General features: G+C 37.6%; 1 protein-coding gene across 3 annotated transcripts; it reads right to left on the bottom strand.

The window, feature by feature from the left end:
• Slc16a4 (solute carrier family 16 member 4) lies at positions 1–24,236 on the bottom strand. Of its 3 annotated transcripts, XM_058586313.1 has the most exons (10): positions 22,574–22,699; positions 20,619–20,710; positions 17,059–17,191; positions 15,743–15,849; positions 15,071–15,214; positions 14,725–14,886; positions 12,090–12,590; positions 9,546–9,757; positions 8,166–8,259; positions 1–255 (listed from the first exon to the last, which is right to left on the bottom strand). In XM_058586313.1, the coding sequence occupies exons 5-10, from the start codon at positions 15,084–15,086 to the stop codon at positions 68–70; spliced, it is 1,173 nt and encodes a 390-aa protein (XP_058442296.1). In that variant the 5' UTR covers positions 15,087–15,214; positions 15,743–15,849; positions 17,059–17,191; positions 20,619–20,710; positions 22,574–22,699; the 3' UTR covers positions 1–67. The 3 variants fall into 3 exon arrangements, with proteins under 3 accessions (XP_058442296.1, XP_046323091.1, XP_046323092.1); XM_046467135.2 differs by lacking the exons at positions 15,743–15,849; positions 20,619–20,710 and adding an exon at positions 23,486–24,236 and having other exon boundaries at positions 22,574–22,693; XM_046467136.2 differs by lacking the exon at positions 15,743–15,849.
• Between the last annotated feature and the right edge of the window lie 690 nt (positions 24,237–24,926).

Raw genomic sequence — 24,926 nt, 5'->3', positions numbered from 1 at the left:
TACTTGGTTTACCTTTTTATTTTACAAACAAGGGAGCTTTTCTTCCCAGGCTTTGGTTTTCACTGACTTATTCCTTTAGATTTTCTTTTGTTAAGTTCTCACTTGATTGTAGTTCTCTGTCTTTCTGGTCAGACTGTTTGGTTTTCCATTTCTCAGCCCATGGTACAAAGAAAAAGGAAACTGAAGAAAGGAGATAGCATGTGCCAGAGAAGTAGAAAGAGCCTGTGTAGGTCTGCATACGATCATATAACCAGCCTGGAAAGAAGGAATGGTTTCTATTAGTAAAGCAAATCTTTCCATTAGTAATTCTCAGCCAGGACCTCCACTTCAAAGGAAGGAACCTTTTATACTTGCCAATCTGATTTGTGACCCATTAGAAAGTTATTCAAGCTTTATACCTTATTTCTAATTGATGAAGTTAAATCAGTTTCATCTGAGTTAAGGACTTATATCTGCACAAGTCATTATGGACTTAGAACTCATCTCCAACCTTACACTGGAAGTTGAAGAAAATGAGCACATACCATTTCATTTTATGGTGAATTTTATTAGCATACTACTATTCTTAAAAAACAAAAGAATCATGAATTGCTATTATTTTCCAAAAGAAAAAGGCAAGAACTAATTACCTTCTTGTATTTGAACAAACATTTGAGTACTTACTGTGTTTCTGGCAGTGTACTGTGTTAAGGATATGGAGCCCAAACAGACATAGCCTCTGCCCTCACAGAGCTTGAAGTTTAATGGGGAGAGAGGTATTAACCATGAAGGGAAGGCTCGGGTGATGAGAATGTATGAGAAGGAACTGATTGATCAAATTGGTTAAAGGAGTTTCTCCTGAAATCTAGATTTTTTTTTTTTTTTTTTTAATGTGTGGGTGCACCTAGGGATTGAACCTAATGGTGCTTTACCACCAAGCTACAGGGTCTTGCTAAGTTGTCCAAGCTGGACTTGGACTTAGGATCTTCTGCCTCCACCTTCCCAGTAACAGGGATTACAAGTGTGCACCATTCCAACGGCTTAGGTTGAGCATCTTTTTTAAAATATTTTTTTTGTTGTCAATGGACCTTTATTTTATTTCTTTATATGTGGTGCTGAGAATAGAACCCAGTGTCTCACACATGCTAGGCAAGCGCTCTACCACTGAGCCACAACCCAAGCCCTAGATTGAGCATCTTTAATCCAAATCCAGAATGCTCCAAAATCTTGAAATTTTTTGAGGACAGACTTGATGCTGCAAGTGGAAAATTACACACCATGAAACTTTTGTCTCATGCACAAAATTATATAAAATATTGTGTAAAATTACCTTAAGGCTATATATGTAAGATATACATGAAACATAAATGAATTTTGTGACTTGGATCCCATCCCTTAGCTATATCATTTTGAATATGCAATTATTCCAACATCTGAAACCCTGAAACATTTCTGATCCCAGGCATTCTGGATAAGAGTTACTAAACCTATATTAGCTGTCATAAGCAATCTTAAATTTAAGTGGCTCCTAGATAATGTTAAAATTTTTTTTAATACTTTGTATTTTAGTTGTAGTTGGACACAAAACCTTTATTTTTTATTTTTATGTGGTGCTGAGGATCGAACCCAGCACCCTGCACATGCCAGGCGACTGCTCTACCACTGAGCCACAACCCCATCCCCATAACGTTAAAATTTGAGCTTCATCCGTATTAAAACATCCAGTCTATTGACCTGGAATAACTAGTCTTTGTCTGCCACTTAAAGTAAAAGGAGATTGTATGTTTGATTTTTTTTTTTTTTAACAGTATGAAATGACTATATGCAAATGTACTTCCAACTCTAAACAGTTTAATATTTCTAAGTACATATTTTTAGAGGAAATTATTGGCAGTTCAGAAGCCTCTGTATTCTAACATTTACATGGAAGCATATATACATGTTGGTATTCAAAGACTGGGTTTTGAATGTAAAAAGGAGGAGGAGATAATGTACCAGCAGTAATTCAGGATGATATACATGCATGTGAGTCCTCACTCCTTGCTGACTATTGTTTCACATAGCCAACATAAGGAAGAGTGAACTGGCAACTGATGCAAAATTATTAAGCCAGAGCCCTCTATAAGCATTTCATCAAGGTCTCTGGACTGTCTGCATCAGATTCATCTGATATGCATATTAATTCATATTCATGCCTAATAAAATTAGACTTATTATATAATGATTATTTTATTTTAAATTGTCTAAGTAATTTTCTTATGCATGGTTGTAACCTTTATTTTGAACAGTAATGTCTAGCAATTTCCTGTGATAATTTTAAAACAATTAAGATTTGCTTGAGCTTTCTTTAACAGTTTTGCAAACCGGGTGTTTTTATTTTTATCCTAACATGATAGTAGAATGCATTTTGACACATCATACATAGAGTATAACTTCTCATTCTTCTGGTTGTACATGATATAGAATCACACTGGTCATGTATGCACATAGGGTAATAATGTCTGATTCATTCTACCTCTATACTCCTCCCCTCTGCCTAGTCCAAAATACCTCTATTCTTCCCAGCAACCCCCAAACCAGTTTTCTTAAAGTCAGCAAAAGAGAATAAGAATAATATTTCAAGTTTGATGTTCAATAAACTATTCTAAATTCATTTTTTTAATGTCAGTATTTAAAAATCAGTCTACATCATTTTATGACTTAAGCCATAACATGCTTAAAAGTTTGACATCCTAAGAAGTATTCATATTGCCAGATATTTCAGAATTTGGTTGCTGAGCTGAGTTCTGAATCCTTTGTATGAGGCTTACTATTGTAAATTTACTATTGGTCATCTTGTTAAAACATAAACTATACCCAGAAGGTCTTTAATCTCAAAGGTCTTTAATGTTAGTTCAAATAAGTGTTTGGGAATTCTGTGATTGCGTAGTTTAAAACAGGACTTCTACCACTATATAGCATAATGGCCAACCTCCAAGGTGTACAGAGACAATTAGTTGATTTCTCATCCATTGAGCCACTGGTTGTTAATTAGCAGCTTTGTCTTTTTATTTTTGGTATGCGATACAAATATCTTGTATATGTGCTATGATAGGAACAACTTTGGGAAATGTGAATAACCAGATTTAAACCTTTTTAAGACAAGAACTCACTAAAGGCCTGACACTAGAAATTTGCAATAAGATTTACTAGGAGTTTAAAAAAAAATTGTGTGCTACAAGTTTTAGTAAAAAGATTATTTTATTTTGAATTATTAGTCTAAGTCATATCCTTATGTATGGTTGTAATCTTTGTTTTGAGCAGGAATGTCTAACAGTTTATGATAATTTAATGATAATTTTGTGGTCTCACATGGTCTGGTGGTGCACACTGGTAATCCTACCCACTAGGGAGGTTGAGGCAGCAGGAAGGCAAGTTCAAGGCCAGCATGAACAACTCAGTGAGACCTTGTCTTAAAAATAAAAAGTGCTGGGGAGGTAACTCAGTGGTGGAAAGTGCCCTTGGGCTCAACTCCCAGTAGGGGTGGGGGGATTGTGGTCTCTATTTGCATTTGGAGGCTCAGTTTCTTGGCTGAATGAATGTGTTATATTTGCAACGGATGAACTGTTCTCTCATATTTTTAAAAATCACAATAGAGAGTTATTTAGAATCAATTTTTTTTGTGTTTTTGTAGGTATTCATCAATCTTAGATATACTGGATCAGAGTGAAATTCTGTGAGGGCTTTGTTGTTTGTGGGGAAAAATAATCACCAGATAGGTAAATGGCTTGAATTATTTTGTTTTGCCTCTTCAGTGTATAATGTATTCCTCAGGACATGTGGAGGACAGAGAACTTGGCTGTGTCTTCCCACTTGTCTCATTCTTACCCCAATCTCCAAACAGATATATGGCAGATCAAAAGTTTGAGTTATTTTGTATCTTTACTTATCTAAAGGAACAGAGATAAAAGAATGGATTTTCATATTTTTCCTATAAAACAGAGTTGGTGCAATATTATCAGTTTGACTCCATGTCATTTCTGATGAGATATGAGGTTGGCAAGTAGTAGCAAGAAAGAGATGTACTACTACTTTAGAAACTAGTTAACTTTAATGTATTCTGGACTACAACTGACTTGCATGTATTCAGGATTAGAAATGTTTTTCCTAGGTTGTGTCGAGGAAAAAAAAATCACTTTTGTGAAATCACCTGCTTAATTGAGATAACCTTCAACATATTTTAAGGGCTTTAGTGTTCCGCGGCTTACAACATCTTCAATCAAAGGTAAGAAATGGAGAGACAGGTTACAGTGGCTTAATCAAATTTCCAGTTTATGAAGTAGAAGAATGTAGATTCCAATAATTCTCAGTTTCATGAGTTGTAGATTTTTTCCTAAGTGTTAAGTCTTGACAGTGTAGGTGGCAGATTGTATACCATACCCATAACCTCCAGAGTCACAGAAGGACTTTGAGAGAGTAACTTTTCTCTTATGTATCCCATATGGCATCTAGCAAAATGTTGTGCTAATAAATAGCTTGATAATTATTGAGTGAATTTACAGTTATAATCAAATAATTATTTATGGTGTTTTAAGGGAGTTTTCAAGTAATTATTTGTGATAGATTTAAATAAGTAAATACATATACAAAAGTATGTACTAGCATAATATATGCACTTGTTAGTTGGGAATGGGTAGTATTTGAACAAGGGGAACTGCATTCAGTTTTATTTTATAGGCAGGTAATATCGGCCTTTGGTTTTATTTTTAACTGAACAGAACTTTGTCAAGTGCCTTGAATGTAAAATTAGGAATTTCAACTAATAGTTTACATCTGATTTGTATATTGGAGATTATGATTATATACTTAATTTTCTTCCCATGGCACTATTGTATGCTTTCTGCAGGTTTACTTTTGTTGTAGAGGTCTACTAAAAATATAATATGGTTTTAAAATAGTTAATCCTTTTCATTTTTACAATCTTCCAAGCCTTCCATCTTAGTGTTAGTGTGTAGTTCTGGATGCTGTACACTGTCAGCCAAAAACAGCAGTTGCATTTGGATGAGCCATGACATTTGGCCTACACTTAGATCTGCTGTCCCTTCTGAGTCTGGGAGCCTAGAACAACCCTAAAACTGACTTAGTCTAATTCTGGCTCTATTTCAATATTTAGTAAATAAATTTTCACTGAATATTGGAAAGGGATAGAAGGGACTGTGGGTTGGAGTGGGCAAGGGTGGTGCTGTACAGAGGAGTATGTATAGGAAGGGTAAGTTTTCAATTCCATCTTTTCAATCCCTTTATTTTCAGTAAAGATGTGATAATGAATTTGGTTGCTACACTTATTTCTTGTCATAGTCAGAGTTGAGAATGATATATAAATAATTTTCATTTGTATTTTTTAATACTAAAAAGTATGTTTTTAAAATTATTGGATATTTTATGCTTTTTATTTCCTTGAATTTGTAAATATGTTATATAGATTTTTTTTTTCATTTCCTACAGGAAGGAGAAAAATATTGTTTATGTAATCAATGTTTCCATTTTTAACTAGTGTTCCCACTGAGGATTTACTGTTTGCCAGATTCCTAATGAAAAAATGTCTGTAATCTTTTATAGGAATTTCAGCTTTTTCAATTGGTAATAACAGATCTAGGTAAGTAAAAAATGAGAATCTCACACAATTCTGAAGATCTAAGTTTGGTTGACAATTCAGTATTTTATCATCAGTAAGATGCCCATACCCTTTGAGAAGTGAGTTAATCTGTTACGTCAACATTTCTGGTGTTCCTTCAGTAGTTGCTATTGGAATCAGAAGTTAGAAACAAATCTAATGGCAGTTGTAAATCCCTTTTGTTGTTTCACAGAAGAATGACTTTTAACAGCATAAGGGGGAAAACTCGGGGGTGGGGGGGAAGCATAAGGACTTTCCTGAACTTTCTTCCTTCAGCAAGATACTTAGTGGCACAATATTATATTCAATGAGAAATCCTGGTATATTATAATCTTGTTTGTGGTACTATGAACAACTCCTGGACTAAATAAAAATCTATATATAAATTATCAATTAAGTCTATTAACTTCCTTTAACTTTTTTGTAGAATTTATAAAATTTATGATTGCCTAAATAATATTCTAAAAATTGATACAAATATTTATCATGAGCTCTTTTTATCCTCACAAATAGTTCTAGGGTATGCTGGACTTTGGGTAGTAAAAGGCTTGCAAATATTTTTTGCTGATTGATTGACAATAAGAAATTTATGTTTCATTCTATATTATTTAGGTGTGTATGTGGATGAAATAAAAGTTTCACAATAAAGAGATAACCCTCTTTCTTAATCTCTGTTGTAGTCTATTCTTTTTCATTAAATAAAATTAAAAAGATCATGACACAACAAATTGATTCATGACCCACATATGCACCTACAGCCTTTTCTTTTTAGGCAGGGGTCCACAAAACTTGCCTTGTCTTGTCATATATATTGAACTCTTTAAACATTTTAAGATGTATACAAGAACATGTATAATGTTAAATATATTGTAATTATATTATTTGCCTTTGTCATTTGAATAAGATATTCTGTGTCTTGGTGTCTGTTATGTTATTATACTTTTGGCCTAATGAACTTGAAAAGTTCCAAGGCCACTGTTGGGACAGCCAGTAAAGAAAGGTCCAAATTGAAAGAATGTATCAACAAACTATATTTGAACTGTTTTCTGCACCACACTGATCTGGATGTTAGCCATAAAGTAGCTTTTCTGGGCAATTCTAGTATGTTGATTCCTTTTACTAATTCCTAGATGACAATTCAAGCCTTTTTTTTTTTTTTTTGTATTGAGGAATGAATCCTGGGTGTTCTACTACTGAGCTACATCCCCAGTTTTTGTTTATTTTTTATTTTGAGGCAAGGTCTCACCAAATTGCCAAGGTTGCCCTTGAACTTGTGATTCTCTCACCTTAGTCTCCTGAGTTGCTGGGGTTACAGGTGTGTGCCTCTGTGCGTGTCTCAATTATGGGCTTTACTTGAAAATTTTGGCCTGCTTTACAGGTGTAAAATATAAGCTAAGAAACAACATGGGAAAGGGTGTGTTCATAAATGCAAATAAGGCAGTTGATTTTATGTTTAGAGTATACTTAAACTAAATCTCAGGTAATGGTGTATTTTTTTTCCTCCTGTTATAAGTTTATGTTCTTTTTCTACTACTATTTCCCTTTTCTAATAGTAAGAGAAACAAATGTAACATTATAAAACTTAGTTTTTAAGAAGTGATGGTAGGGCGAGATCAGAAAAATCCATCCTTTCTCTGTCTCATTTCAGGACTGAAAGCAGCAAAATTGAATTTTAGTCTAAATTCCTTTTTGTAGGTAACTGGAGATTCATGTTATAGTAATTTGTACAAATATATTAAGAGGGCTAGGGATATAGCTCAGTTGGTTGAGTGTTTGCCTCACATGCACAAGGTCCTGGGTTCAATCCCCAGCACCACACACACACACACACACACAAAGAGAGAACCTATGGTGTGTAAGAAACTTAACATTTAAGGCTATTTCCTACAAATATTACTGTGTGAGTAGTCAAAATTTTAGTGGTTGTGGATAAATTGTTCAGTAAGCACAAAATATCCAGTTTTTTAAAAGATGAGTGTAAAATCACACTTCAGCCCTAAAGTTAACTTAATCAGAACTCCCAAATATATACTATATGAACTTGTAATTTTTACCAGTGGCCCCAGATATCCTCTCCACAGAGATTCTGCCCTTTAGGTCAAGTATCTTCCCACTATTGCTACAGATAGAATATGAAGGGCTAGCCTCCTTTCCCTTCCTCTTTGAAATACAGACCCTGGATGGCTATATATACATCAGAGAACAAAGGTATCAGGTTTGTAGCCTTCAAAGTCTGTGGGAGTAACTCTTATTTTTATAAAAGATGCTCATGAATCTTTGAGACTCTGGACTGCCTCCCTAGATATGCAGACATACTTCCTTGTTCTAAAATTCCCAAAAGAATATAAGAAATTTCTTAGGGGACATCTATTGGATAAACAGCAGATTTTCCTGTCATAGTGATGGAGCAGATTAGATACTTAAGATTCCATTTCTTTAACCTTATACTATCATTACATGTTAGCATTAATCCTGGATCAGTGTTTTCTTTTATTGCTTTTGAAATTTGCTCAGAATGTGGCTCAGCCCTTACCTGCTGTAGGTGGTCCAGAAAGGACAGCAATCCCAGCAAAGAAACCAGCAAGTCCCAAAAAACTGTGCACTCTTGAATTCTTACACAGATCAACCTGCAGGCATTAGAATTCAGCATTAGCCATATTAAAGATAAAGTTCTATAGACATCTGGACTTACAAAGGGGCAAGTACTGTTTATGTTGTCTCAGACTATGAATATTATGACTTCTGAGGTAGTTTGGATGGCGTTTTTGTCCCCAGTATAATGAAAGCAGAGATCAAGTAGGGAATAGTAACTTTGCTAGGTAGGCAGTATTTTCAGTTTATTGGGAATTTAGTTCTGGGTTTTTTTTTGTTTTGTTTTTTGTTTTGGTCTAGGGATGATTGAACCCAGGGGAACTTAATCACTGAGCCACATCCTCAGCTTGTTTTTATTTTGAGACAGGGTGTCATTGAGTATTTTTCTTTCCCTGAACCTTTACTAAAGGAAATGGTAATTTACAATCTGAGCTGACAGTGATACTCCGAAATCTACTGTAGCCAAGTACCATAGGTTTTAAGAAATAAGATATTACAAAGTGTTGATTTTGGCTTTAGGAATTTGGAGTTTTGCCTGAGCTGCCTCCAGTGTCGTTATAGCACTTACACTAATGGTAATATCAGGCCAAAAATGTCCTAGGGATTGTTTTCCAGCATGTTGAGGACCTGGTTTTAAGAAGAACCTGTGGGTTTCCCAACAATCCCAAGAACACAGTTCCATTTGAGGTGAAAACAGGGGAGCTGTGTACAGTGGCATACACCTGTAATCTCAGCAAGTTGGGAAGCTAAGACAGGAGAATTGCAACTTCTAGGCCAACTTCAGTAACTTAGTGAGATCTTGTCTTAAAAAGAAAAGGCTGGGAATATAGCTTACTGGTAAAGCACCTCTGGATTCAATCCCCAGTACTTAAAAATAGATAGATAGGTAGGTAGGTAGGTAGATAGATTAAAAAAACCTGAAAGTACACAGGACCAAGGCAATAATCTCACCAAGAGAAAAGCCACACTGATCAGAAAATCCCCTTTTCTCTTGAAGAGTTCTCTGAGAACTTACATTGTGCCTAGGAGTTAAAGACTCCTGGAGCTGAAGGAGAGGAAAGAATGCAAAACTGACCTGAGATGGATGAGCAAAATGGAATCCTGCTGAGCCCTTTCTTGCTGTCATTCCTTTTCTGTCCCAACTAACTAGTTCTCACCCTCCCTCCCCTCAAGGTAAGAGGAAAAACTAGACAGGATATAGCTAGTTACAGGGTTTTTGAGCCTTTTTTTTTTTTTTAATTGTAATACATTTTCTTTTGGAGAGATTATTACTATTACTTGTACTAAGTGGTTTAACAATGTTAATGATATGTCTACTTACCAGTACAGGAAGTATCAGTGCCAGATAACCACCAGCAAAGATGGCAAAGAAGACGGTGTAGGTCATAAGTAGTGGAAATGTGGTGGCTAAAGGAGCAAGCAGGTTAGTGATGCCACAGAGGATGAGGTAAGACCTGTGGTATTGATACTTCTTGATCCAGTTTTGATCGGCAACCCATCCAGAAATAAGCTGACTGACTGTCTCAATGATACCTGGAACAAAATAGAAGGTTAGGAAATCCTGATTTCATTTTCCTAGCCCCTTTGAAAAATGTGAATTAGAAGGCATCTTTTTTCCTCAAATAATATAACCCCCATCTTTACTCCAGGATATGGGGGTGGAGGGGTGGAGGGGATGGTTTCATTTGTCTTCCACAATAGGATCTATGATTTACACACATTCTGAACACTCCAGACACATACAGAAATGCCAAAAAATATTCTTCATAGTTGAGTAGGAAACCATTAAGTTACCAGGTGGTGTTTCTGATTGTGTTTAGGAAGAACAACACCCAACTGGGAATCCCTGGTTACAGAGGACCCTGGGCTCAAGGGGCTTTGCAGTTCCTTCCTCTAAGAAGTCTCAGAAATGAGGAAGTGAGATTTCTAAAAGACTAGTCGACTCTTAGGTCAGTGTTCTAAGGAAGTTAAGTGGTGGAAGATTGGGAAATAAATTAATAAAGCCTTAAGTTTAAAACAACATAGATGTTGGGACTCTTATCATTGATTATGAAACTTTAGGGGTAAGGATCTCCTAAGGTTATTATGCTTAACTTGAAAATATGTAAGAAGTTTAGAAATTGGAGATTATATTTGGAACACTGGAGCTATCATATAGTAAATAAAATTTAAGAACCACATTCTTTTTTACTCCATTTCATTGTACAGCATTCTAAACCCTTTATCCTATTAGAAGCTAATATAACACTGAGATTTTCACTAAGAATAAATAGCATGAACTCCAGTTGTTTCAATTTCACATTCTTTTCTATGGTTCATGTATAAACTCTTTCATTAAAAAGAATTAAAAAATGGGTGCTATCAGTTATCATCATTTTGTAGGGTACATATTGGGAATGTTGTATATTAAGACTTTTGTTTCCATTATTTAGAGTTAATATGATCTAACTTGATTCTGCCAGACATTGTAGTACAGAAAAATTATTTTAGCCAGGCATTTTCTCTTGTGCATACAACATTACTTGACTGAAGCAGAGTATCTTTTATCTTGGTAAATTTTCAAAGAAGTTAGTAAGAAAAGTTACTGTTGAATTATTGTGAATTTCCAGATAATTAGAACTATTTCCTCCTTAATGTCAGCTAATCCACTGGTGACTGTTCCATATTTTTCTGTCTTACTATTATTTTAAGGGGAAATAATACTTGGCTACAATTTTTGCCCCTGGGGGTCCTAAGGATTGATTGCAGGGACTTGCTCATGCTAGGCAAGTGCTCTACCACTGAACCATATCCCCAGCCCTATCTACAAATATTAACATTATTGAATGCTTACTGTGGGCCAGGCACCATGCTAGCCTCTATATACATTATACTTTTAATCCTGATGACCTTATAAGGGCAGGTGTCATTATTCCTATACCACAGATGAAGAAATAATTGAGGCACTGAAAAGGCAAGTAACTTGTCCAAGGTCAAATAGTTAGAAAATGCTAATAAGCACAATCCTGGATTTGGGAAGTCAAGCTCCAGAATCAATCCTTTCAACTCCTGCACTATAATGAATATCTGGGGTTCTCTAGTTCCTGGAGTAGCTGTGGCCACTGAGCACCAGTTTTTTTATGTTTTTATTTTTGGCATCAGAGACTGAACCCAGGGTACTTGACCACTGAGCTGCATCCCCAGACTTCCTTATTTTTATTTTTGAGACAGGGTTGTGCTAGGTTGCTCAGGGTCTCACTAAGTTGCTGAGGCTGGTCCTGAACCTGGGATCCTCCTGCCTTAGCCTCCATAGTTGCTGAGATTTCAGGTATGTTCCACCATGCCCAGCAAGCACCAGTTCTTTAAAATTTGGTATTTATCCAATAGAGTGTATATCTATTAGATCAGACACATAAGAATGAGGTAAGACTTGGGTTAGGATCCACTATGTAGCTCTGAGTGTATATACAAAGTACAGAGATAAATATGTGCAGGGAAAAACCCTGACAACTCCCATTAGCTTCAAAAAACTTTTTTTTTTTTTGGGGGGGGGGGGCTTCCTGCAACTTTTGTCCTTTTTTGTTTGTTTGGGCAGGGGGTGTTAGGGATGGAACTCAGGGGCACTCAACCACTGAGCCACATCCCCAGCCCTATTTTGTATTTTATTTAGAGACAGGGTCTCACTGAGTTGCTTAACTCCTTGTGGTTGCTGAGGCTGGCTTTGAACTCGTGATCCTCCTGCCTTAGCCTCCTGAGCCACTGGGATTATAGGTGCGTGCCATCATATCTATCTGGCTTGGACTTTTTCTTGATCTTTTTAATAAAATTTTATTAAAGCCAAGTTCATTTTTCCTTCTAGATAGGAAGTTAAAGTAGGCTTTCTTACCAGCCACAGAAACAAGGTAGGAGGCATCCATGATGTCAATCCCTAGTGTTTTGGCTCTGGCTACCAGGTGAAAGGTAGGGATAAAATATGCTAACTGACTGAGGAGAAAAGACCAGGTAAATATGTAGAAGAAAGGATTCCTAAAAAGAGATATATCAAAGAGTCGTTTGCAGTTCCACGAAATAGCCTTTGTCTTGTAACTTTCTTCATTAGTGGTTAGTAACAATTGGTTCCTGTCAGGCCCATTGTTGAACTCTTCATTTTGATTTGTAGTTTTAGCAGGTTGTCCAGCTTTCTGCATAGTACTATGCTTGATGGAAAACTCTTCCTCATTGAAGCATGGTGTTTCTCTTCCACACTGTGCTTCTGGACCACTTGAAGACAAACTGCCACCTTTATTTTTAATGTCAGAATTGTTCTCACTTTTGATATTAATAGGTCTTAAGAGCATACTTGAGGGCACCAAATTCAATGCAATTGCTCCAAATAATATAAGGGCACCTAAACAGAAGAAATTGAGACATGAAAAAACAACCTCTCGGTTCACAATAATTTTTGTTCATAGGTTCAGATAATTTTTGGAAACATACTCTGCTTCCTAAGTGTAACTGCTGTGTCTTTGTAACAATGGAGTCCTTTGGACATAGAAAACCAGAAAGTACACTGCTAGGAAGCATTTGGAAACAGCGTTAGAAAAGATGATAGCCTTCTGTCTTGACATTTAAAAACTTTTTTGAGGGCTGGAGATGTGGCTCAAGTGGTAGCGCGCTCACCTAGCATGTATGAGGCACTGGGTTTGATTCTCAGTACCAGATAAAAATAAAATAAAGACATTGTGTCCACCTAAAACTAAAAAATACTAAAAAATAAAACACTTTTTTGAAAGAGAATAGATAACTTCTCTTACTTGATTTCAGGGTTTCCTGACCAAAGCTGTGACTTCATGTATGGTGTGTCTAAGAGTGAGAACAGGCGTTAAGCTCTTCTCTCTCATCTTATGAATTTGTCAGCTGAATAATTTTTTTACTTTAGAAAGGAAAGAGTCAACTGAACCACTGTGTAGATAAAATATACACGTATATTAGCCAGGCCACAGTAATACCACTAATTGGGAGGCTGAGTCAGGAGGATCACAAGTGTGAGGCCAGCTTTTAAAGTTGAGATCTTGTCCACAAGATAAAAATAATGGGGCTGGGGTTGTGGCTTAGTGGCAGAGTGCCTGCCTAGCATGTGTGAGGCCTTGGTTTCAGTCCTCAGCACCACATAAAAAATAAAGGCATTGTGCCTGTCTACAACTAAAAATTATTAAAAAAAAAAAAAAAAAAGATAAAAATAATGAAGGCTGAGAATGTAGCTCAGAGTGGTTGAGTGCTCCTGGCTTTAGTCTTCACTTCCACAAAATAAATAGGTAATCTGATTAACTATTAAAGAACATTATATTCTTTTTATAAAAAATGTTTTTTCCGTTTCATCCTATGTAGTCTAGTGAAAGAGGGATTTTTAAAATGCAGATTTTTCTTCCTTGCCCCCTCCCACTCCATCTCCTGTACCTCCTCCAGAATCCTGCACCCCCAGCACTGGGGTTTGAACCCAGAAGTACTCTCACTGAGCTACATCCCCAGCCTTTTTATTTTCAGATAAGGTCTCATGAATTGCCCAGGCTGGCCTTTAACTTTAGATCCTCCTGCCTCACTCATCCCAAGTTGCTGGAATTTCATATGTGTGCCACTGTGCCCAGCCAGATTTTTTTTTTCTTCTTCTCAAAGGGAAAATATAAAAAAGCAAATGTTTTAGGGAGGTGGGGAAAGGAGGAAGCCTTGTTTCTCCAGGATGTCACTGCCATTGCAGGGTGTTTCTAGCTGCACAGAGTATCCCCCATCTTCTCAGAGTTTGAACTCTGGTGAATTCTGAGGTACTTTGTGTGAACTGACAAAATCAGCAGGTTGCCCAAGATCTCATCTTTTATTTCATTTCATTTTTCTTATTACTCATGATTGAAGCCAGGGGCACTTAACCACTGAGCTATATCCCCAGTACTTTTTATTTTTTTATCTTGAGAAGGGTCTCATCAAGTTGCAGAGTCTGGCCTCAAACTTGCAATCCTCGTGGCTGAGCCTTGAGTCACTAAAATTATAGGCATATACCACCACACCCAGCTTCGAGATTCTTCTGTGGAGTATTCTCAAAGGAAGAGGAGCATCTTTACTATAGATATGCTCATTTCCTCTCTGGCAATATGTTTCAAGCTTTTTTTTTTTTTCTTTTTTGGCACTAAGGATTGAACCCAGAGATGCTCAACCACTGAGCCACATCCCCAGTCCTTTTTTGTACTTTATTAAAGAGACAGGGTCTCACTGAGTTGCTTCCCTTGCTAAATTTGGTAAAGCTGGCTTCAAACTCTTGATACTCCTGCCTCAGCCTCCCAGGCTGCCTGGATTACAGATGCACCACTGTGCCTGGCTTAGGTTTTGTTTTTTTTGCAATGCTGGGGATTGAACCCAGGACCTTGCACATACTATGCCAATACCTTTTGAAATCAATTGCTCTTGAAGTCTATATCATTCTAGTCATCAAATGAAGAGACTGAACCTTAAACCTTGCAGAGCTGATAGTTTAGAAACCTAGACTGACTTACCTGTCCAGTCATAAAGATCTATCAGGAATTTTGTAAAAGGTGCCAATAGAAATGTCAGTCCCATCCCAGAACGGGCAATAGCCGTAGAAAGAGCCAATCGTTTTTTGAAGTATTTGGTAGTTACCACAGCAGCTACTTGGTACAAGAAAGCAGAACCCAAACCTAAAAGAAAAACCAGGAATTTGGAATTAAACTTTATCTAATTTTACTAGTTACTTTAATAGGTGATTTAGTGCAGTGAGATATTCTGGATCTCATAATGTAACTAGGAGTTCAGGACCCAAAGGTAGTAGAAGGGAAGGTTCCTGTTCCATCTCTTACAGTCTTCTGTTTACAGTTTACTCACCAGGTAGAAGTCCCATAGTCACACAAAGAAAGGGAATGCTTGTAGCCCTACTACTGATGAGATAGCCACCAGTAATAAGGAAAGTCCCCAGAATAGAAGTAGTTTTCTCTCCAAGTATTTCACAAATTATGGCAGCCAGGGGACCTTAGGAGAAGAAAGAGAGGCAAATGCTGGGTAAACATGCTTTGGCATCCCTTATTCTCTGGTGTGTGATTTAAATGAAAGAAGGAAAAAACTCTACTTTGGGATATTATGTATCCTTAAAAAAAGTTGTATTGGGTTTTTTAACATTACTAGTTCACACTACTTTGCTTTCTGAAAAGTTTTTTTTTTTTTTTTCTGTTTTAATATTTATTGTTTTTAGTTCTCGGCGGACACAACATCTTTGTTTGTATGTGGTGCTGAGGATCGAACCCGGGCCGCACGCATGCCAGGTGAGCGCACTACCACTTGAGCCATATCCCCAGCCCCTCTGAAAAGTTTTTTTTAAAAGGATAGTAAGATGGTTTGTTGAGAATCTTATTGAAAATGCATTATAAAACTGCCACAATATGAGATTTTACTAGATGGCTGCTTTTTTTTTTTTTTTTAATCAAGAAAGACTGATTTATTTTATCACATAATTTTTAAAGACTCTGTATATTTTTATGTTTAAGGATTAAAGACACATACCAGGGCTGGGGATGTGGCTCAAGCGGTAGCGTGCTCGCCTGGCATGCGTGCGGCCTGGGTTCAATCCTCAGCACCACATACAAACAAAATGTTGTGTCTGCCGAAAACTAAAAAATAAATATTAAAATTCTCTCTATCTCTCTATCTCTCTCTCCCTCTCTTAAAAAAAAAAGACACATACCAAACACAAATAAAATATTCACAATACATAGGACAAATTAAAATTTCTTAGTACAGAATCTAGAATAAGGTAAGGGTCTATATAAATGTCTTTATTATTATTATGGATTAATTTATTAGAAATCAGTAAATAAAAGTTCTTCAAAACTGAAAAAAGGAAATAAACAAATCCCTAATCTCTTAATGTCTAATAAACATACAGTAAAATTCAAACTGTCTAATACCTATAGAAATCTGTCTAAAATATTAGGTATACATTTGTTTGTGGTGAACAAAGATTTCTGAAGGAAAAGATTTTCCAGTTACTGACAAAGTCTCCAACAAATATCATGCAGATGAAAAAGTGAATTTTTACTTTCTATGTGATTTGTAAATAAGTCTTTAAAATACTTGTATTTCACTCAACCTGGGAATTCAGTGCATAGGAATTTAGAATTTTATCTAAAAGAAACAATGAGGAGTGTTAATGTACACTCTTTAAAGACCTAGTAACTTCTAAGTGGCTTCTAAGTTTGAATACTAATCATAAAGGAGGAAGAATTGGTTCTGTGTTTTGTTTTGAATGTGATTAGATGATTAATGCTCTAACTTGAGGTTGAGGGCCTGGCTCATTGGACTTATAATAAGGCTTTGCCAGACTGGAAGAAAATAAGGCATAAAAAATTGAATCAGCGGAGCTGGGGCTATTGCTGTGGTAGAGTGCTTGCCTTGCATGCATGAGGCACTGGGTTCAATCCTTAGCACCACATATAAATAAAATACTTGTGTCCATATACAACTAAAAAAAAATTGAACCAGAGAATTAAATAATTGAAGACGGGCATGGTGGTATATGCCTGTAATCCCCAAAACTTGGGAGGTTGAGGCAGGAGGATCACATGTTCAAAAGCCAGCCTTAGCAACTTAGCGAGGCTCTAAGCAACTCAGTGAGACTCTTTCTGTATAATTTTCCCAACTTGGTACCAAGTGAATGATAAACATTGCGATCTCTTACTCAGCATTACATATTAATATATATTAATAAGTGAACCTGAATGTTAGCAACATGTAAGTCTTAAAGGACTAACAGAAGAGTCTTCATGGAATTGCTTTTTGTGGTCCTTTTCCATGGATAGCAAGCTTATTGATAACTATACCTGCAGAAAAACGAAGTGAAGACATGATGGATCCAATCCAACCAGTTTGCTCAGCAGTGCCTTCAAATTCTTCTTGGAAGACCACAAAGAAAATTGCAAAAGTCTTGGTCATCCCCATCACAAACACATTTACCTAAATCAAAACAGACCAAAAAGTCCCAAGTTAGATACTGAGCAAGCCAGTAGAGGGGAGTTTGCAGCTGCTAGAGGTTCTGTTGCTCTGTCTAGTATTTGCTGGTTTGCCTTATTGGTTCCTCATTACATATCTTGTATTTTGGGGGAGAGTCATTCCTATTTAGAGTGGTTAAGCATGCTACATGAAAGTACCTCATCCTCTTCAATGTAGTGGAATAGGTCAATATTGTATTAAAGAACAGAAAGTTGAAGTTTAGAGAAAATTTCTCAAGGTGGGGTTACAGGAGCTGAGATGTGTACTCAGATGGACTGACTTCAAAACCACCACTGCTTTACTGTCCAATTCTCTTGGCATCTGTTAAAGGCAGCTACTCCAGTTATCTTTGTGGTAACTATTGAAGAGCAATTATTCCTGTCAGTTCTTAGTCTAGCTTTGTTTTAACTCTGCTCCTAAGCTAAGTACCATCCTTCAACATGATATATAATTAGTGAATATACTTTTATCATCCAAATTGGGACACTTATTTATTTTTTATTTTTTTGGTGGTAATGGGGTGGGGACGGGGGTGTTCCTACCAGTTAGCCACATCTCCAGCCCTTTTTGAGACAGGATCTTATTACTAAGGTGCTGAGGCTGGCCTCAAACTTGTGATCTTGCCTCAGCCTCCTGAGTGGTTGGGATTACAGCCATGTGCTATCATGCTGGCTCCAAATTGAAACACTTTTGAGAATGACAGTGCTTAGTTACAGCAACATAGCAGTGTTTAATAGGGATGTATAGTCACCTTATAGTTTGGTCTTGTGCCCCATTCTTTTTCTTTGTCCCACCTAATCCTCCTGTTTGTCCCTCTCGTTCCCTCCATAAGAAGAACTGCTCCTTTTGAGGCCTGTTTTCTACAGACTACTAATACTTTTTGTTGGAATTCTGATTAGCTTGGAGGCAGTGAAAAGCTATTTCTCCTCCTCTTCCTCATTTTTCCAGCAGAGGGAATTGAACCCAGGGGTGCTGTACCACTTCAGCTACATCTCCAGCCTTTTTATTTGTGACAAGGTCTCCCTGAGTTGCCCAGGCTGGCCTTGAATTTCCAATCTTGCCCCAGTATCTCATGCTTCTGGGATTACAGTTGTGTGCCATTGTGTCCAGCCAAAACTTCACAACTTATTTAGAAAGCAAAGTGCTATGGACATCAGGGTTCGATATTCAAAAGTTAAGAAAAAAAAAAAAAAAGACAATCAGTTCCCCAATTCAGGCCATTTATAACCATAATTTTCTTCCAAGAACACTTCTATGAAGAAAATCAAGCTAGGAAATACAAGTTTCAACTTGTTTCTTAGTTTAAAGCAGATTGTGTTCTCTCATGAGCAAAGAGCACTCAAGTGAGGTGTCATTCTGCAAAATAAGCTTTCTTTTTTCTGTGGATGTGGGTTCTGTTCTGGTGTCCACAGGGTGCTGACTTGTGTTCTTATCTGCTCGAATGTGGCTAGCTACAGGCCTGTGGTTTAGTACCTTTCCTCTTTAGTCTGTGCTTGATGTCTGGTTATAACAACTGTGAATAGCTACAGTCTATCTCTCAAAACTGAGTTTGTGTCTTCCATTGTGTATTAAGGTCAAGGGCAGAATTCTTGCATCCATCTGTCCCACTCCCTTGATACCTCTATCCTTTGTTTTTATTTCAACTAAAAAAATTAAAGACCTTTCCTAAGGTCTATGTTTTCCCTTAATTGACAAAGACTACATCAATCTGAATCGTGAGCTTAATCACATGTCTTAGACCAAGGTTGGTGGGTTTTCCTTTACCAGAGTCCATATGAGATAGAAATAATGGCTAACCCCCAAGTAAAACAAAAATCCTTGCTGGTCACGGTGACACATACTGTAATTCTAGTGTTGGGTGGCTGAGGCAGGAGGATTGCAAGTTCAAAACCAGTCTCAGCACTTAGCGAGACCCTTTCTCAAACTTAATTAAAAAGGGGGTAGGGCTGGGGATATGGCTCATGGTTAAGCACCCCTGGATTCAATCCCTGGTTTAAAAAAAAAAACAAAAACCCAAAACTAGAAATTATATATTCCCTCATTGTCTTTTTTGTTATTATTTTAAAAAATATTTTAAATTTGTATTTATTTTTTGGACTGGGGATTGAACCCAGGTACGTTTAATCACTCAGTCACATCCCTAGCTCTTTTTATTTTTTGAGATAAAGTCTTGTTTAGTTGCTGAGGCTGGCTTTGAACTCCTGACTCAGCCTCCTGAGTTGCTGGGATTACAAGAGTTCCCCACCATTCCTGGCTTGTTTTTAAGAGATGGTAATTGGGTTGAACCCAATAGGAACACCTACAGGTCTTCCCCAACCCTCCCAGCAAGACCTCCCTCACCAGATCATTCTAATTGGCTTTGAGAGGAGTTGAATTAGCCTCAGTAACCCATTCTGGAATCAGCACCAGGTTTTGTCAGAGTTATTTTTATTTAACAACAAAGCACTTCTTTCTACCCTTTGTCTCCATCTAATACCATCCTAATTTATCCTGGCCTTTACAAGCTTTTAAACAAGAGTATTGGGAGTGTCCACTTCTCATGCTACCTCTCCACTGAAGCTGAAGTCCTAGCAGTCCCATCACTCTACCCTAATGGCTCTTATCAAGGTTACCAGAGACTTCTTTACTACTAAACTAATTCATATAATTGTCATTTCGATCATATTTTTCCTTTTAGCTGCTTCTGCATATCATTTTCTCTGAAAATTTCTGGATTAGTGCTTCTCTGTTTGCTCAGTGGGCTATCAGATTCATTCTCTACATCAGGTTTTCAAAAGATTTTGTCCTAGTCCCTCCTCTCCCTGATACTTTTACCCATCTTTTACCTTCAAATTAAAAGTACCATGTTTGCTGTAGACACAGATTGTGCAAATCTTGTGTACACACATGCCAAACACTTTCTTGGTGATAAGTCCCTCAGACTCAAGTGTCCAATATTAAATCATCCAAGCTATCTTCACATTATACCCATCTCTTCCTGTGTCCTCGAACTCAGTGAATTGCATTCATCATCTACTTAGGCAAGCAACCCAGGACTCCTTGATTCCTCCCCAACATCTAATAACTGTTAAGTCTAAAGGTCTCCTTGATTTGCTTAGATCCATATTTACTGCCTTTATTCAGCACCTTATTGTTTTCCCGCAATCGATCTCCTTGATTCTAGGCATTATCCACCCAGCAACCAGAACTATATTTCTGAAATGCAAACCTGATTCCATCATCCCCTACTTAACTTTCCTCATTAGCACCTCATAACCTCAAGATAAGAAATAACATTTTAGCATATCTTTCAAGACCCTACCCAGCTCTGATTTCATCTGCCCTCATTTGGTTATTCATAACTATATTATCAGTTTATCCATTCACTAGCAGGTATTTAGTGAGTACCTACTGTATGTCCCAGGAAGATGTAGAGCTAGATGTACAATATTGTACACTTGTGAGCAATGTAGGCATGGTCCCTGCCTTCATGGAACGTTCAGTCTAGTGAGATAGATTGAATATAGAAAATAGTTATACACATAATACAAGTAGTTATAAACAGTAAATTAACATCCCCTGCCCCTGCAGAGAGCTTCCTTAAGCATATTCAGTTATTTTTCACTTAGTTTTCAGGAGTTAACTTGTTATAGAGAAATATTCTTGTGATTCATACAGAACTATAAGCATAGTCCTTTAAGGATCCACATTACCACTGTGAGCACTTACCTCTCATTGTTAACGTCTTGATATATTTTGTGCATCACTCCCCAAATAAGGCATTGTTTATTAATCTGGTTATTAGCCAGCTTTTCTTACCAGCAAGTAAGATCAAGTAATTTCCTAGCCATAGAGGATAATATATGAAAGGGTGGTTCCTGGGGAGAAAGGTGGAACAACTAGTGACCCTTGCTAACAATGTACACATAACACTGCTGAATATGATTTAGGAAGTGGCCTCGCCAGAAAGGGCTCTTAGACGTAGGGCATCTTTAGTTTCCGTATTAGTAAGAAACATTCCTTATTCTTTGGTAATGAAGCTGATATTTATTAGATAGTTCTATATTTGTTATGAATTTCATATTACATAAATCTTGCCGGGTATCTCTGTTCTTCCGGTTCTGTCACTAGGGAGAGGGCATGATGTTTTCCATCTCTGATATTCATAGATACTTAGTTGTCCACATTGTGGATATCAGGTTGTCATCAAGACCTGTGCTCCCATGGCTAGGGGCTGCTTTAGGAGATAGAGGGCATGTGTGTGAATGCATCTCCAGAGTTAATAGAGCAGACCTTGGACACATAATAATTTGTGGAAGCCAGGTATCATGGCACATGACCATAATCCCTGTGACTTGGGAGGATGAGGCAGAAGGATCACAAATCCAAGTCCAGCTTCAGCAACTTAGACCCTGTCTCAAAAAAATTAAAAAAAATTTAAAAGTCTTTTGAAGGAGTGCAGTGCTGGGGATATAGCTCAATTGGTAGAGTGCTTGCCTCCCATGCACAAGGCCCTGGGTTCAATCCTCAGTCCGATAGTAAAAAAAGGCGGGGGGGAGGCGATTTGGGATATAGCCCAGTAGTAAAGCACCCCTGGGTTCAGCTCCCAGTAGCAAAAAAAAAAAAAAAAAAAATGTGGAGCTGGTGCTGCTGTGCAGGGTTGTTTGGGTCACAGCTATGATAGGATTTACCAACTTTCTAGAATAGATACATAGATGACATACATCACCACTATCATTTAGCAACCCTGAGAGGAAGAAAGAGGGAATGAAGTTAACTTATAAAATGGAATGCCTAGTCTAGTTACTTATGGCTGCAGGAGAAAAATAATCTCCCTTTTTGGAATCAATGTCCTTCCTTTCCAGACAAATCAAGTACCCACTGGGTCTAATTCTAGTTTAAGTTATGGTTATCGGGAGAGGGAGGTTGGAAAGTAAGCAACAGGCTGAACTGAGGAAATGTACCCATCCCTGTCAGTGAAAGGATTATATGTTCATGCTGGGCTGAGCCAGGCACTTTTTAAACACTGCCTAGTGCTACATCTATGATGATTAAAAGTATCATTGTCCCCAAATCCTAATTACCATGTAGCTAAGGTAGAGCCTGCTGATCATGACAGGAGCATTTGCTAGGTTTAAGCAATGGTAGGAAGAATAGAGTACTAGATAGAAGCCCTTAGCTTTTACTCAAGGGGAACATTTCAGCTTTCTCTTTGGCCTAGCATGGGCCTCTTGACTTTGGTAGTATGAACAGTTCCTGGCCTGCTGTCCACTCAGATACTAAGGATTTTCTAAGTGATCTTGTTAGGCCACTCTGAGGCTTTCTCCACCAAATTCTAGGCAGTTGAAAAGGAAAGCAGATACTTACCAGGAAAAAATGAAACACAATCATCCATCCCCATCCTCCATCCAAGGTTTTAGTGTAATATGGGGTTTTCCCCTCCCTCTTCAGCATGATGTTTCCTCTGTTTTAAGTGCAGGAAGATCTCTGTGACAGATCCAAGACAGTTGATAAGAAACTGATCTAACCCTTTAAACTCTGTGGTAAACAGTAAACTCACTGTTTACACATGTCTGACATAACTAAGGATTTAGTTAACTATAAAGCCTGACCTCCCTGATTGTTGAGTGGCCTCTCCTCCAATTGTGCACAAGATTCTTCCTTGGGCTGCAAGCTAATTCTAGAAGCTGTGTGTCATCCTCCTGGTCCTCTAGCAAACTATTGACTCTACAGAAATAAGGGGCCAGGTGGCAGGATGAGGGTAGGAAATACCTTTATAAAGCACTTGCTAAATTATTGCTATTCTAAGAAACCGAATAGACATGACAAGTGCAATACCTGTTCTTTTAATGGATCCTGCATCAGAAAAAAAAAGTTGAAAAGGGCAGTTGGGGAAACTGAAACATGACTTGTTTAGTAGAGGGTGCTGTATTGAGATGGATCTTTTGGGAATGATGATGGTCTTACGGTCCTACTGGGACTGTTTTTGTTCTTAGGGGAGAAATGTGAAAGCATTGAGGAATGAGGTATTCTCTACCTCCTCAGGAAGAGTTCAATAAAATGTATATAGAGTGAAAAGAAAATCTAAATGTTCTGAGGAAGGGGTGCAGCACTTGTTATTTCCCGCTGAGTTTGAAAGCAGGCGGTTTCTTTCTGGAGAAAGGAGAATCAGTAGTGTGCGGAATGGCTGTCCAGTGAGCAAGCTGGACAGGAAGAGATGCTGGTCATTTCATTCCTTGTAGAAAATCAACCCAGCATACAATCCCATTTCCACCTTACCTTTGATGTTGTGCTCTCCAAAGGAATCCCCTGCAGACAAGGCAATTTAGGAGGAAAAATAAATCAGACTTATTTCGTAGAAAGTTACTCTTTTTCTAAGCCATTTCATTCCGCTGCACTGTGAAAACAAGTTAGCATTGTAGGGCAGAGCCAGTTGAGGCTTTCCTGCCAGTGGACTTTACTTCCTGAGGGGAGGAGGAAAGGCTGTAACTTGAGAGCATCTCAGGCCCGCCCTCCACCCACCCCTTGCTCAGAAGGTAGACTTTTTCACTGTGGGATCAAAAGTAATTGTCAAGTAAACTAAGGGCAAAATCCTTTCTGTGACTGTGCTCAAGGCTGGGGGATGGGGCTTTAGGATTCTAATGCACATTCCAGAGGTTCCTGAGGGAGATTATCTAGACTTGCTCATAGAGGTGGGAGATACATTTTCTGGACCACAAATGACAATCATGGGGGTTGGAGTGAGTGCTTAGTATGTATAAGGCCTTGGCTCAATCCCCAGCACTAAGCGGTGGTGGGGAAGGCAGTCTTAAGTAAATTCAGATTGTGTGATCCTTTGCGTTCTGGTTACAAATTTGGAGTTTCAGGTCTAATTTTAATCTTTTCTTTTTATACTTACATATCTTAACTTCAAATACCTCCCATAAAAGGAGTATATTTACAGTAATATCAGTGAAGCTTTTTTCTTATTGAATTTTGGATTAAGGCTATTTCTCCTAGAAAACTACTGGGACAGTTCAACTTTCTATTCCTATTTCCTTCTTCTGCACCCTACAAAAAAAAAAAAGGCCAACGGGAAATTGCCTTTCATCTCCCTACACCAATATTCCAGATTTTAAACCAGGGTGTATTTTAGGCCAAAGTGTTTTTCTTGCTGTATCCAGAAATTCTGCATGTTCCCTTTTACAAAGCAAGGGGTTTCTGAACCTTTTAAAGCCATACTATAACATTTTTTAATGAAATAGCTTAGTTGTTTGGGAAAATGCTCCATAAGTGTAACCATGGAAAGATTATGCAATTATGTGGTGCTGGTGGTAGGGATCAAATAAACATTCAGCAAAAGGCAAAACCCAAAGGAAAAGGGAGAATGCTTTTCAGAGAGCTCTTTGTTAATCACACACTCCAGAACATTTTTAGTAAACATCTGTAGGACTGTATTTGTTTTTTTTTTTTTGGTGGCACACTTGTTGCTTTTTTAAAGCAAGGCTCTCTGATTCTAATCACAAGATGAGATCAAACTATGCTTTATATTGATAGAGAGGTCTGATTCCCGAGGCTGGGGACAGATTTGAAATGTGGCAAACAGGGAGTCTAAGAAAGCAGCAAAGTCCCAGAGATAAGCCCTTCCAAACCTAAGGAAGCTTTTAGATGTAATCGGAATTGCAAACTTGGTAGAATGTCAGCTTTGCCATTTTTTTTAAGCATTAAAGCTCTAGAAAAG

The sequence above is a fragment of the Marmota monax genome, unplaced genomic scaffold (genome assembly GCF_021218885.2).
Source record: "Marmota monax isolate L192 unplaced genomic scaffold, Marmota_monax_Labrador192_F-V1.1 WCK01_AAM20220418_F8-fsc00181, whole genome shotgun sequence".
Lineage (NCBI taxonomy): Eukaryota > Metazoa > Chordata > Mammalia > Rodentia > Sciuridae > Marmota > Marmota monax.
Note: the sequence above shows the minus strand (reverse complement) of the source record. Positions and strands in the feature narration are given on the sequence as shown.

Excerpts from the sequence above, each read along its gene's own strand:
- Slc16a4 (XM_046467135.2), bottom strand. The coding sequence starts at position 22,660 with ATGCTGAAGAGGGAGGGGAAAACCCCATATTACACTAAAACCTTGGAT. Across the intron at positions 15,215-17,058 it reads TTCACTTCGTTTTTCTGCAG|GTCCCCTGGCTGCCATAATT; the intron begins GTATAGTTATCA and ends TCTTCTCCTAAG. Across the intron at positions 14,887-15,070 it reads GACTATGGGACTTCTACCTG|GTTTGGGTTCTGCTTTCTTG; the intron begins GTGAGTAAACTG and ends TTTTTCTTTTAG.